Consider the following 14,780-nt stretch of genomic DNA (forward strand, 5'->3'; position numbering starts at 1 on the left):
GTTCCAGACAAGATCAATGAGCTATCAACGACCACGTGATTGATTAATTGCTTGATCAATCGATCGCTCGATTGATTAATTATTTAGGAGGTCATATTAGATGCATGTTTTTTTTTTTAATTGTAAATAATGACAGTTCCGGTAACGTTGCTTCGTCCTTACCTTTTTACAATTCGAGATGTTATTTTAAGAGCGAATTCTGGTGGTCATGCATCAGCAAGCAAGCAAGCTCTATTTGATGGTTTTAAACAAGCGTTGAATGTGAAGTCCAAATGCAGTTGCTCGTAGTCACGCGAAACACACACACAAAAAAAATAACAAACAAAATCAAACCCACACATTTGAACAATTAGCTCCTGAAGGGAACACAGCCGATACAGGAAGTGTTGAAACTTTTCAGCTGTGAGTCCCAACTATCTCCGCACACAAGGTGCACGCCTTCGTCTGCCGGAGGTTTAAAAATGGTCGTAAAGTGGTCAGTTTGAGAGCGACGGACTCTTATTTGTAATTTAAAAAAACAAAACAAAACAAACAACGGTCGTTTACGCCACGGACGCCAGGTGAGCACGAGAACGAAAGACGAGTTAACGGCAACATTATTGTGACCACCGCGAGCCTGCTTTTGGCCGTGAACGACAGCAACGATGTGGGAGCAGGAGGAATTTGCCAAACACTGGCGGAACGAATTCCCCGACGGTGAAGTCCCACAAATGAACTTGAATTCGATAGAGGACATCGAGTCGCAACTGGAAGCTTCCAAAGTCAACCTGAAGCGGCTGCAAAAGGCACTGTCCGAGGAGAAATTCAAGGTTATCTACCTGCAGACCACCATGGCACGACAGCGGAAGGACGAGGCGGAAAATGTTCTGGGGAAAGACGTCAACTGTCAAGCCGACACAGTCGCAACTCCCAAGAGTGGAAACTTGAGGATATCGCAGCGACATGGCGACGAGTGCGAGGGGAAAAGGGCCCATGTGTCTGACGCGGCGACTTCCTTCAGCCGGGAGCGGAACAGGTTCAGCGGCAAGACAGGCAAGCCCGTTCCCATCCCCGTTCCACCTCGGAAGCCCAGCAATCCGAGACTGAACACAACTCAGACGAGCAACAATGATGTCAACAGCGACCGGGAGTATGAGGATTTGGAACTGAATGAGAATTTCGTCAGGAATAACCTGTTGGTACCAAAGGCGGCCAGCGGCTGTACTCCGAAGACACCCAGCATCCATCACCCGGACACCCGGCGGCCGTTCCGCCTCAGTAAAGACTTCGACTCCGGGGACGACGGTCGGATGTCGCCGCCCTTCCTCCATATTGGACGCGGTTCGGGCTGCAGCACCCCTGACAGGAGGAGTGATGGCTACCTCAGCTCCGAGCATGAAGACTCCTCGTCTGCAGGTACTCTTCTGATAACACTGTACAGTTTTGCAACATGATTTGCTTCGTTTGAGCTTGGATGATGGCCTGGGGTTTATCTGGATCTAGTGGTCCATTTCACTCCAAACCCATGCACACTGGCGTGTCTCAGTTCTCACTGGTCTGTATTTGGTGCCTGCATGGGCCTTCTTCCACCTCTTAATACCAGCACCCTGACCTCACAAGTATAGAAACCATAAAGGGCCAACAAGAAATGGAATTTAACAACACGCAACAGTTCAGAATCAATATTTAAGCAATGCAATTTTGTATAGCACATTTCATACTCAAGGTAACTCAATGTGCTTTACATGATTAAAAGCATTCATATACAAAAACAATATTTGAAAATAAAAAGTACAATTTAAAACAGCATACAGTGCAAGTATTGGGGGGGGGGGAGTTTCTAACCTGGATTTGAAAACATTCACACCAATGTTGGCAACTTATTCCTTTTTGTGGAGCATAATCACTAACTAAATGCTGCTTCACCATGTTTGCTTCGAACTCTGCTCCATTATTTGACCTGAGCCAGTCGATCTCAGAACGCCACAGGGTTTGTATTCAATACAAATTTCTTTCAAGTATTCAGGACCTAAACCATTTAGTAATTTACAGAGCACCACAGGCATGAGCATTTCACAGAAACGATGTTACCATGTCGTTACCCAGCCGGAGAAAACACGGAACCGAAAGTCCGTTTCCCAGATCTCAGGCTTACTTTTAATAAAATTCGCCCATGTGTGGAATGTAAAACAAGTTCTCAACGAAATACAACAATCTGTATAAAACGAACCAACATGAACCCCTTTATTTTTAAAGATTAAAACGGCCAGCTTTGTCAGTGTGGTTTACAAACAGCACCAGTTTCTTATTCTGAAGTACATGTAAAAACCGGTTCCCATGAGCATTATCAATGGGAACCGAAAAATCGTTTCCCACGCTTTCCCAGGACAAAAATCAACGGAACCAAAAGATCGGTTACCATACTTGCCGAACTCCTCATGCCTGCACCAGCAGAACATTAAAATCTATATTCTAAAGCTGACTGGAAGCCAGTGAAAATATTTTACGATTGGAGTTATATGCTCAGGAACAATAATTCTGAATTCCCAAATATATAGTTTTCATAAGCACCATATTTGTGTGTGTGTGTGTGTGTGTGTGTGTGTGTGTGAACTAAAAATGATAAGATAGCCTAAATACAAAACCAAACTCAAAAGCACTGCTCACTTGTAAGGCGACATGTTTGTGGTGGAGTAGCTAGCATTGTCCATTAGCTGGTAGCTAGCCGAATTTTGAAGGTCCATGAGGCAGATGAGCCCAGATTGCTATTTTAATGTGTGAAACTCAATGTTTGATCAATTGGTAATGGCTAGCTGTGCAATGGAGGGTGCACCTTTTCTTTCTTAATGCAACATTTCTATTATACTCATTGGTGGCATTCAAGGGGAAATTAAAGTCATACTCCAATGCATACTTTGTGTTGCACACCATACATAAAACCAGATGACGTATATGCAAGCATGCACGAAGAGATTAGGAAAGAAATGTGCAAAGAGTGCTGGATCACTTGAGGTGGGGAATGGTGCCTTGCTCAAGGGCACCTCAAGAATAGCCAGTAAGCAGATTTGTTCATCTGCATTTCTCCAAAAACTCGTTTCAAGTTATTTTGTAGTTTATTTTATTATTTTTTTGTATACATTTTGTCTGTAGTGAGGAAAATAGCAGAAAGTAATAATTAGTATTTTTACTGCCCATGAAACTGCAACAAACCCATTGTCGTCCTCACACTTTCTGGTTTATTTCATTGAAAGTTAACGGTAAATAATCCAAACTGTTTTTTTTTTTTTTAAATAAAGTTTGGGTTTTTCTTAAAGTTTATATTATTGATCATAGGAAATACATTTTCTGCTGTTTGGATATATATATATATATATATATTTAACTCAAAACAAATAAAAAATTTTCATCTACACACAAATTAGTTATGAAAACTCAACAGTTGTTAATGTATCACAGCAAATTTAAATTAAAAACAGCCTTTGCTTTAGCATTTTAGTTAAAACCATTGGCTTATCTTGGGCTTTGACTCCGATAGTTTAGCATGTTTTCCTGATGTAACAGTAATTTAGGGAAATGCTGATTCATATAACAGTAGTGTCATATGATGAAGAAACTCAGTTTTGGACACAGAAGTTGGTTCAGCCTCAATTTTACTTCCTTAAGAGATTGCCTGCATATCATGTGTCAAGTGCTGCTGACTAGAAATGGGATGAGAATAGAATTAAGGAAGACGTTTAGGAGCAGACAATGTCTCTTGTGACACATGGGTTCCATTTTAATATTTTAGGATCACAAATGAATTCATAGTGTAATATCCAATCGTTTCTTCTGATATTTTTAAGTTTAATGTGGTCCAAATGCTATTAAACAAGGTATATTAAACAGACGGGCAGGGGATGGTAACAGTTTTTATAACCTTCATCAAGGTACATAGTTCCATTGGATTACTATTTTGCTGGAATAGGCTTCAGCACTCCCGTGATGCTTGTGAGGATAAGCAGCTCAAAAAAGGGATGGATGGATGGATGCATATGGATCAGGAGCAGTTGGTTACTGACAAAGATCATTTCGCTTGATCGGGTGGTACACAGAGATTCCCCCCACCCGGCCATGCTCTATATCAGAGATGGAAACGGTACAATTGTCGGATGTTTTCAAATGATTATCTTGATAAATTATCCTATGGTGTGTGTGTGATGTTTTAAGCGTGATTTGTCTTTATTTTCTTCCTGTCTGATTTTGTTCTGAAAATTGTTTGCCTGACAATTGTAAATGTTAGACCTGGTCATAATTTACAAGTTCAAATCCTTGTGCGTAATCAACACAAACGTCTCTGTGGCATGAAACCTAAAGATAACCAATTAGAAAGCAGCTTGAAGATTCTTCTTGTCTGCTACTACTCCATTGTGTTTTCCAGTAGTCTTGACATCCCCAGACACAATGCTGCCTCTCACAGGTTAGTCTTGTTACCACAACAGACATCTGTTTTGGGGAGTATACTGTACTTGCAGTTGTCGGTGTTTATACATAGTAAGAGGTGCCCCGATCGAGCTTTGGGATTTCGAAATTGGTGTAATGTCAGCAAAAAAAAAAAAAAAAAGTAAGGATCAGATTGGAATGGAGCCAAAAGCTCAGCTGTTACCATCCTTATAAAAGCAGTCGGTTCCACGCTCCAGCACTTTTATCCAAGACAGGATGCAGAGCCCATGTGACCACAACAACAGGTTGCTAAGATGCTAACATATTAGCAAGGAGTTAATGGAGCTGTTGTTTGCTTGGTTATTTATTAACACTCCAATGGAAGTTCACTGTAGAACTAAGACATAACAAAAGAATTCCACTTATTGAATTTTCAAATCAGTCTCAGACCTAGTTTCTTCGTTTTTGTTCACAAAAGTAACGGGCTCAGAGTTCTCTTATCTCTCAAAATAATGAATATTACTGCATGAATGCTCGATATACAGAGACAAGATGGACAATATAACAACTGACTGGCACATTCTTGAAACTGTGGAAAGCAAGTTCAATGTAGAATAATATGTAAAATAATATGTATATGCAATGTACATTACATATAATGTATATGTAACATAATAAAGTTCAATGGTGACTTTTTTTGACTGCATGTATCTTGTTGCGTGCACCACACGGCCCCTCACTGTTAAAAACCTACACTGCAGTTACATTTAATTAGTTAATAAATGGGTCAGATTTTCTGATAACTACAGTTGTAGATTATTGTTCTCTGTTTGAGTAATCACTTCATCAAATGTTTTCTAACAATCCATACTACAAAATAATAGATCAAGTCCTATTATTGCTGAAATTGAATTGGACCGATATCGGCATAGCGCAAAACTCAAGGCTGCAATATCTGTATCGGATTCTTCTTCTTTTCCTTTTGGCTTGTCCCGTTAGGGGTCGCAACAGCGTGTCATCTTTTTCCATCTAAGCCTATCGCGTACATCTTCCTCTCTAACACCCGCTGTCCTCATGTCCTCCCTCACAATTTCCATCAACCTTTTCTTTGGTCTTCCTCTCTCTCGCTCTTTTGACTGGCAGCTCCATCCTCAGCACCTTTCTACCAATGTACTCACTCTCTCGTATCTGAAGATGTCCAAAACCATCTAAGTCTGCTCTCTCTAACCTTGTCTCCAAAACATCCAACTAATGAGGTCATTTCTAATCCTATCCAACCTGTTCACTCCAAGCGAGAACCTCAGCATCTTCATTTCTACTACCTCCAGTTCTGCTTCCTGTTGTTTCTTCAGTGCCACTGTCTCAAATCCGTACATCATGGCCGGCCTCACCACTGTTTTATAAATTTTGCTCTTCATCTTAGCAGAGACTCTTCTGTCACATAGACCACCAGACACATTCCCCCAACTGTTCCACCCCGCTTGGACCCGTTTCTTCACTTCTTTACCACACTCTCCATTTCTCTGTGTTGTTGACCCCAAGTATTTGAAGTCGTCCACCTTTGCTATCTCTTCTCCCTGGACCTTCATTCTTCCTTTCCTCCGCCCCTCTCATTCATGCACATATATTTTGTTTTACTTTGGCTAATCTTCATTCCTCTCCTTTCCAGTGCGTGCCCCCATCTTTCTAATTGTTCCTCCGCCTGCTCCATCATAGTCCAAGGGGATTCCAGTCTAACTTCATCTGTCAGCCTATCCATTACTACTGCAAACAGGAAGGGGCTCAGCACGGATTCCTGATGCAGTCCCACCTCCACCTTAAATATGTATAATATTTAATGCTCCAATGTGAGAACAAGCACAATTTAACTGTATTTACTTGATTTGCAAAAACAAACAAATGATTAAGCAAGCAAATTGTTTATGATTCATTTTAGACAATACTGTGGAAAAACATTTTCCTCACGGATGTCTATTTTGAGTTTTTTTTTTTTTTTTTTTAAAACACTGACATGATAAGCATGATGATTAAATATGTAACAAATGCAATAGCTGATGTATTGTTCAGACTTAATCAACAGTACACCTTTTTAATGTTACGATTTATGATCATTGAAGTTTCCTTTTACTGTCATTCTGATAGCATTGTTGGTGTCCCATTATTGTAGCGGTCCAGTGAAGTTACAGATGATGAACCTTTATGCCAGTAATAACTAATTACTGTTTTGTTTTGTTTTTTCTAATTACTAGTAGGCACTTACTATAAATTGGACATTGTTTCATCCTGTGGTATAGTAGCTGGACGAATGTTTAGAAAGTCTTGTTCCTTGTCTTGCTAAAGCCAATGGGAGGTGTGGGAAGTTAGAGGAACAGTCAGATGTATTTTATGGTCTGTGTCCATTTGGCTGTCGTAGCAACAGTAGATGTCTGACTCATGGTCACCCAGCAATAGCTGAGAGTTCATGCCAGGGTTCATGTTCACATGACCAATGTATTTGTACATAATTATCCATCAGTCATGCATACGTTAAACTACAGTATGTTTATCCCCTGTGTTTAGTGTTCCTTATTAACAGCATAGTTTTGTTTCAAATATAGAGTCACCATCCACAGTCACCGTGTAGCAGTTGTGTAACAGACACCCACTTCAGAATAATTTCCTCTGGTTTAAGCACGTTACCAACAGGATTGCTAAAATGGAAGAACCTTGAACACATGGACAATCCAATGATGCAAAATGCCAAGATAAAACGCAAACCAAGAAATACACATTTTCACTCTTACCTTAAATTTGTAAGGCACACAAATGAAAACAGATGATCTAAACCAGGGGTCACCAATGCAGTGCCCACGAGCGGATGGTTGACCACGAGGACCACTTAAGGTGCCAATGAGGCATGTTCTAAAAATAGCACAGGTCACAAATTGTTTTTAATTTTGAATCTGACTTGCTTACATGATTTATTTATTTTTTTAAAAAGGTAATATAAATTGGTTATATTTGTAAAGTATAAGGAGTTCCGAAAGTTCAGAAGTTTGCCCAAACAGGTCAGGTAACCCTTCATACGATCGGTGCTCACGAAGTAGCCTTCAGCCTCAAAAAGGTCGGTGACCCCAGATTGAAACCAGACTAGATCTCGTAAAACATGACTTTTATTCAGTTTTGTCCTTTTGTCCACATTGGGATGTTAATGTTAGTCTTGGTGGGCCCTGCCTGCTGAGTTTTCAAACTAGCTAACTGTATAGGACTTGTAATTTTCTGTAAATATATTTTGAAGGGTACAGATGGCACATTTTTTTTTGTTGGGAGAGCTAGAGTGAATACTGCATGTCAGACATTTCTTTTTCCCCCGGGTCGACTCTCTCTTTCCTCACATAAGCAAAACTTGTTCAGGCTCGTCTTGGACTGGAAGTGCAACTGGGGAACAGGGAGAGCAACAATGTGTCGTGCAAATTGCAGCCTAGAATGTTGAATGCACATTATGTGCAGTGTTCAGTCATTTAAATTGTTGAACATTTTGAATGCGCATTGGAAAATCACATAAAAAAAAAAAAAAATGGAAACCTGAGACTTGATTTAAAAGCCAGCTCTAGTGTGGGTAGTGCCAACCTTTATCATTTGTTTTTCCTGGTTTGACATCTTAGGATTTGATAATGAGAGTTAAGAATACTGCAATGTCATTGACTGTTAAATTATAGCAGTTTAATTGTGAAACATTTTATTTGCTGTTGGGAGGAAAAGATTGTTGAAAATCTGAATTGGACTAGAACAATATGATTTCAACTTGGTTGTTCCACTGTCCTTACAAAAGCATCCCACACATTCTAAACATAACCGAGGGTGAGTAGGACGACAGTATCACAGAGTAGCTTAGATAGAACCTGTTTACTATGTTACCAAAAGGTATGCAAAGACCCTCAATGGGTTACTAAAGAATGGAACTAATCTATTCCGTATGTCTTTCTTCCTGTCTAGAATGTTTTTGTGCACACAGTAAATTACCTTTAGGTGTCATTGTGAGTTCAAATGGTTGTCTCCATTAGCCCTGTGGTTGGTTGGCAACTAGTTAATTGTGTACCCCACCTTCTGCCCAAAGATAGCTGGGATAGGCTCCAGCACTCCCGCAAACCTTGTGAGGATAAGTGGCTCAGATAATAAATGGATGTTTTTGTGCAGTAAAGCCATGAATGAGTCCTTTTTAATTCTGTGGTGTCTTTGAGATGTCTGTGTGATGGATCTTATGAATATTACCGGTAATTTCTCTGTTGGGGCTGAGCAGGAAGGCAGACAGGATCTGTGACGCAGAAATGTGGGCTTTTGCTGCGTCACTGCTTGCATAGAAAATTGATGCAGAGCAGAATGTTTGTGTGCAAGAAGTGGCGTTCTGCATTTGTGGTGTGACACAATTGCTACTTTGGATGTGAAAAAGCATGCTGTCTTGTGCACAGTTCAATGTGTGACGTGATCTGTGTTAAAACATGATTTAATGCTAGAACAGGTGCATGCTCACAAGTCACAATCTGCCCGTGTTTATTAATGATATACTGTTGTTGTTAAAGCCATCGCAAACAGCCTAGATTGGCACGGTAATGGCACTGCAGTGGCTTGCCAGTGACCAGTCTATACTGACATTCTGCTTGATGACACACTGTCCCCCTGGAGCTGGCTGACATCAGCAGTCCCAATCCTTTACTGATGAAAGTAGAAGTATGTTAAGTAGGGATGGGTTATTTAGCCTTAAAATTCAATCACCCCCACCCCCTTCTCTCACGAAAACCAATTTTTTTCCCCACCTTTCCTTTGCACGGGGGGTTGGCCTTTCCCCTTCTGAGATATGCTTTATCCCATGAGCAGTCAAACTACATGGCTCTGCTGATCCATGTTTCTTGTCCAGCTCTAATACTCCTTTTAAAATATTTACAGATCGTCAGTTGTGTGAAAATGCTGATCATCATCTGTTTCAGAGAGGGGAATTAGACGCTCCAGTCGCTTTTTTTTTTTTTTAAACTAGCGATAGGTTGGAAAGGTTAAATATATCAGTCCAATCAATACGTTTGACACCACCTACTCTGGTTTTGTAAATTAGCTCCTCTCCATTCGTAGCCATTTTGTTAATATCAGTTGTTACATGGATTGTCTTTGAGACCCTGAATGTATTTGTGACTCTGATTGCTTGGGTAATTTGGGGGATTGGGGATAGTGCAAGGAGAAAGCGTTGTTTATGTCTTTGCTGGACCCAGTCAGACTGTGGAGAGAAACACTAGTTGGATGTTTTCTTTGACATTAACTATTAACTTGTACAATTCAGAGATTACAGATCAATCATAGCTGTTCTCCATTTTATTGTGTTCCAGTTTTACAGTATATTGTGTTTCTGCTCTTAAAAGAGGATACATTTGCAGACAGCTGATGTAAATATTTAAGACTGCTCATCAGCTAGCTAGTGAGTGCCTTTTTATGATGGGTGTGCAAAGCACTTGTGCTTTTTTTGTATTTGAGAATAGTCTTGAATTTTTTTCAAGTGACTGGGCTGCTGGTCTTGTTTTTAATAAAATATTTCCACCGTGCACCTTAGCTAGTTTGCTGTTGTAAGTCACCAGCTGGTGATAGGAGTGCATAATCCATGTCCAAAACATGTGATTGGCGATTAATCAACCTCCAGCTGTCAACAACACAGTAGAGTTGCAAGGTCGATGCATCGAATGGGGCAAACACAAAATAATTGATATTAAGCCCTACTAATAAGTTGAGTGGATCAGGTACAACTTTGCTGAAGCAGGTGCCCTAAAATTTTGTAAAACACACAAAAAGTGCTTTTGAAACCAGAAAGTCTAAGCCTCAGATGAATTGCTTTCAAAGAGAAACATTATGAGTAACATGATTTGGAAGAAGCTGCTCCTGATCTGCTAATCTTCCAGTTAAAATGAAAGAAGGGGGCGAGAGTATTTTCCTGTTTTCTCGTCAATTGACTGATTCAACCTAAATGACTTGCTTGTCTGACCACCAAACCCTTTTCTGTCACTTCATGTTTTCCATGAGATACCACTGAGGATGTGACTTCATCCTATTGTAGATTTATTGTTTTGATATTTTCCAAATTAAGTAAAAGATAGACATTTGAATGCCCTCGAAACTGAAAATGGTTTGTGAAATTTAATCTGATAGATGAGGTCAGAAAATGGATCTAAAATCTCAGATTGTAGCACTCTTACAAAACTGTGCCAATCAAATGTGCAATCATCTGCGATGACACGTTGTTGCGACCCCTAATGGGACAAGCCAAAAGGCAAAGAAGAAGATACAAGCAGTCCATTGTATGTGCCACTCCAGCACTTCCATCCAGTTGCACCTGGATGGCATGCAGACCCCACATGATCACAACAGCAGGTTTCTAAGGTGCAAGGATTAAGACTGACATTTTGCTTGCTTTAATGCCGTTCATTTCATTCAAAATGTGAAGTGAAAATTTGATTCACAAAGCTTTTTATGGAAATAAATTAGTGCCACCAGGATTTCAATTTGAAATGCCACAGAAAACAGGATTTGACTACAGTTCGCTGTCTGAAATTCACAGCCTGTGCCACCAGGCAGGGTTACTTCAGGTCAGAGCCGAACACCCAGCCAATTGCAGTTACACTTTCTTAGTCATGTGACGTCAGATACTAAGAAAGCGTAACTGGATTGGCTGGCTCTCACAATCACACGAAGGGCCAATTTAGGGTGTCCAATTAATGTTGCATGTTTTTGGGATGTGGGAGGAAAATGGAGTGCCCGGAGAAAACCCACGCAGGCAGGGGGAGAACCTGCTAACTCCACATAGGCAGGTCCGGGATTGAACCCAGGACCTCAGAACTGTGAGGCCAACACTTTACCAACTGATCCGCCGGGCTTGGAGATATTGTTCTTTATTTACTTAAATAGTTTGATGATTGATTGAAGGAGGTACGCGTGTTTCTTAGGATTCATGGCTGACATCGGCAGTCCCAATTCGTACCAGGGAAATGAGTAACAAATTTATTTAACAATATGATGAGGGGTATCGTTGCATTTATTTTACATTACATTTAGTTACATTTAGGAGGCTCCATAGCTCAGTGGTTAAAATATTGGTTTGGTAAACCAGGGGTCGTGAGTTTGTATCTCACTGGGGCCTCTACTCCCCAAGAAGGGTTGTGTCAGGAAGGGCATCGGGCGAAAAAACCGTGCCAAACAAATATGAGCTTTCATCTGAGATGTCACGTTAATACAATAACAGTTACTTTTGTGTCATTTTTTTCTCTCAAAATATAATAAATTATTGCTGTTATTCTTCAGTCATTTAAGATCTTTCACCAATCATAAAGGCTGTATAATTTCTAAAACATGGAACGGAAGGGATTTGGATGTGGTTTTATAGTCTACAATGCACAGTGATGCTGAAATATCATAAAACTGCTTCTTTCCAGTTTTATGATATTGCACTCCACTATTTCACTTTTGCCACACATTTTTTTGTCCTTTGTGGAAATAAAAAAGTAACCAAATACATTTTTTTACAAATATAATAGTTTTACAGGTGTATTTAGTGTGCAATGATCGTGGGTCATGCCAAAGTGAGTCATCAGTTGGTCATGGAAGTTAAGGAGCTTCTCACTGGAGGACCTACATATTTATCTTAAATATTTACATTGAAAAGTGAGAACTTCCAACTTCAACAACCTACTACCTCTCTTTGTGGGATACAGTTTCTTCCTTGAAAATCACAGTTTTATTTTTTAATAAAACAGAGTACAATTACAGTGCCTATCAAGCCTCAAAACCCAATACTGGGTGGAAGTTTTCCATTGCAGCACATCTGTAGATGTGCAGAACTCAATATGTGGACATAAGTCGCCAAGTGTCTTTTTTTTTTTTTTTTTTTTTTTTTTTAATGTTGGGTTCAACCTGGCTTCACTCATAAATAAGAGACATGTGGTGCTTGTTCTTGTTTTTATTTGTATTTCTGAGGTACTGTTACAGAATGCAGAAGCAACAAATAAAAGTGTGACAGTCACCACAGAATCACAACTAATTGCAAATATTGTAACTACTGCTGGACAATGTAGCTATGGTGTTGCGATGAGAAAATGAACTGAATACACTGCCTATAATCACACTACATTACACTCGTCTTGGTAGATAATCATTTTAGAGACAGATATTACCACAACCTCCCTCATTGTCTGTGGGTGTTTGGAAGAACAACATGTACTACAAATACAGAGACCTGGTTCCAGATCGGGTTCAATGTGGTCTGTATGCTTGCAATGCATTCACCGTCACTTTTTTCACAGTTTCAGTTACTTTCACCCATGGCATCTTTGAGAGTCTTAAAAGTCATATTGATCCATTTGTAGGTGAGGTACATATCTTGGACATGCTTTTACAACATCTCTTTTTCTAGATTTTCAAGATGTCATGCAAAAATGTTCTCCAGGCTGTCTGTCATTTTTTTTTCTTCAAATCCAGTTTGGTTGTAACAGGAAATGGGTCTAATTCAAATATGGAAGGACTCTGAAGAAACTTTCTTCACCTTTTATAACTCGTTCTGATCAGATATCAGTGTTTAGATTCTCATTCTTCTAATTCAGTGTGGGGATTTCTGGAATTACTATGTGATGACGGTAACCTTGGCCAGACCAATGGGGAAAATGTTTCATGTGCTGCATGAGTCATCATCTATGACAGGAGAACTGGCTTAGACCTTGTACCTGTCAAATACTTACACATGGCTACTGCTATTCTCTAGCCACAACATACTGTCAGGCTTCATCCTTCCCAACACACCATTTTCTATCTCAGAATCGCTGGTGTTCTTGTTTAAAGAGTACAATGGAAAGTCGAAGTAACAAGGCACAGATAATTTGTTGCTGTACTTAAGGTTTTGCATATAGTTAACAGCAACAGTCATTTACTTTTCTACTTGAGTAATTTCAGAGTCTATACTTTACATAACTTTTTTTTTTTAACCTATAACCTATTTTAAGTCTGTTCAATTCAGTGCGTCTCAAATAGTGAGGTATGACCCTCATGCCAGGGGCACGTGTGAGACCCCGAACATGATTTGCATCAATTTTCAGGAAAATGTATGCACTTTTTTTGTTAGAAACATTTCTTCATTGATATTTTTGTACTTCAATATTTAGCGCACACACACACACATTTCCATTATACTTTCCCTTTCAGATGCCTTAGTGAATTATTGTGATGGAGAGGATTTTTGTTACCACCCAAACATTTGGATTGTATCGTAAAATATCCAAAGGTAAAATGACAGTTAAACCCTTTGAGCAGGCGCTTTCTAAATTTCTGCTAATAGATTTGCGCTCATATTCTGCTTACATGCTGGCCCCTGGTGGTCGAGAGAGAGTGGACTTTTTATGACTACACTACAGTAGAATTTGTATATTTTGAAGCCTTTGTCACAATTAAACTGTTTTTGTGCATTGCATGCCAGGTGATGTGTGCGGTCCGTGTAGTAATACAAAACAAGTGTAGAGAAAGCAGTACAATGTGCTCATCATCCCAACAATATTTTTTGGATTAAAAAAAAAAAACACGGAGAGTGTCAGTTTACAAGAGCTCGCCCTCACTGTGCGTATTAAGTGTCAGTAGGATCCCATTTGGAAACACTAGCCACTCAGCATTGTTTTTGTCATGATAACATTATATTTAAATCAAGACAGCTCTGCTTAAAAACAACTGTTTTTCTTATCATTGTATACGCTTGCTCACTATACCAACCTTTCTGAAATATTTTTCAGCAATTAATATAACTGAACTTCAGCTGTATGTCCGATCACACACTGGATTGTGTATCTTGGGCCAGAATAGAGAAACTGAGGCCTGATGTGGAAACCTCTCACTTGAGCTATGACCACTACGACGCCGAGCAACCCTAAACAAACATAAAAAAAAAAAAAAAAGGTTTTTGTTTCTGTTTTTATTTTTTTTTAGAAGTGAAGCCCCCAGAATTGGTTTGTTAATCATAAGGAAACGGAGTAACAGGATGAATATAGCGAGCTGCCTTTAAAGATTTTCAAATCATATAATTTACTTTTTCTACTGCATTTCCTTCTCCTTGAAGAATGAAAGGATAGGTGTGCAGTGTTTGAACTTTTTCCTCCAAAGACTCATGCAGAAAAATGAAAGAGCCAAGGGGCCCTTCTTTCCACTTCACCTTTTAATGGTTAAACACAGTTTAAACAATCTATCATTGCAATTGCGTTTTTCTATACCATTTATCCTGTTTAGGGGTGTAGGGGACTGGAACCTACCCCTGCTGACTCTGGGGTCGGGGTGGGGTGGTGGTGGTGGTGATGGAAGGCAGATTACAGCTGAGACAGGTCGCCATTCAGACACAG

The 14,780-nt window shown here is 39.7% G+C and overlaps 1 protein-coding gene across 1 annotated transcript in view; it reads left to right on the forward strand.

The window, feature by feature from the left end:
- Positions 1-403: 403 nt before the first annotated feature.
- The window catches only part of abr (ABR activator of RhoGEF and GTPase), a 107,600-nt gene continuing 93,223 nt past the window's right edge, over positions 404-14,780 (forward strand). Inside the window, exon 1 of the mRNA XM_061802850.1 lies at positions 404-1,395. Within this exon, the coding sequence (XP_061658834.1) occupies positions 645-1,395 (751 nt within the window). The 5' untranslated portion in view covers positions 404-644. The remainder of the gene's footprint in view (positions 1,396-14,780) is intronic.

The sequence above is a fragment of the Syngnathoides biaculeatus genome, chromosome 18 (assembly GCF_019802595.1).
Source record: "Syngnathoides biaculeatus isolate LvHL_M chromosome 18, ASM1980259v1, whole genome shotgun sequence".
In the NCBI taxonomy this organism is placed as follows: Eukaryota; Metazoa; Chordata; class Actinopteri; order Syngnathiformes; family Syngnathidae; genus Syngnathoides; species Syngnathoides biaculeatus.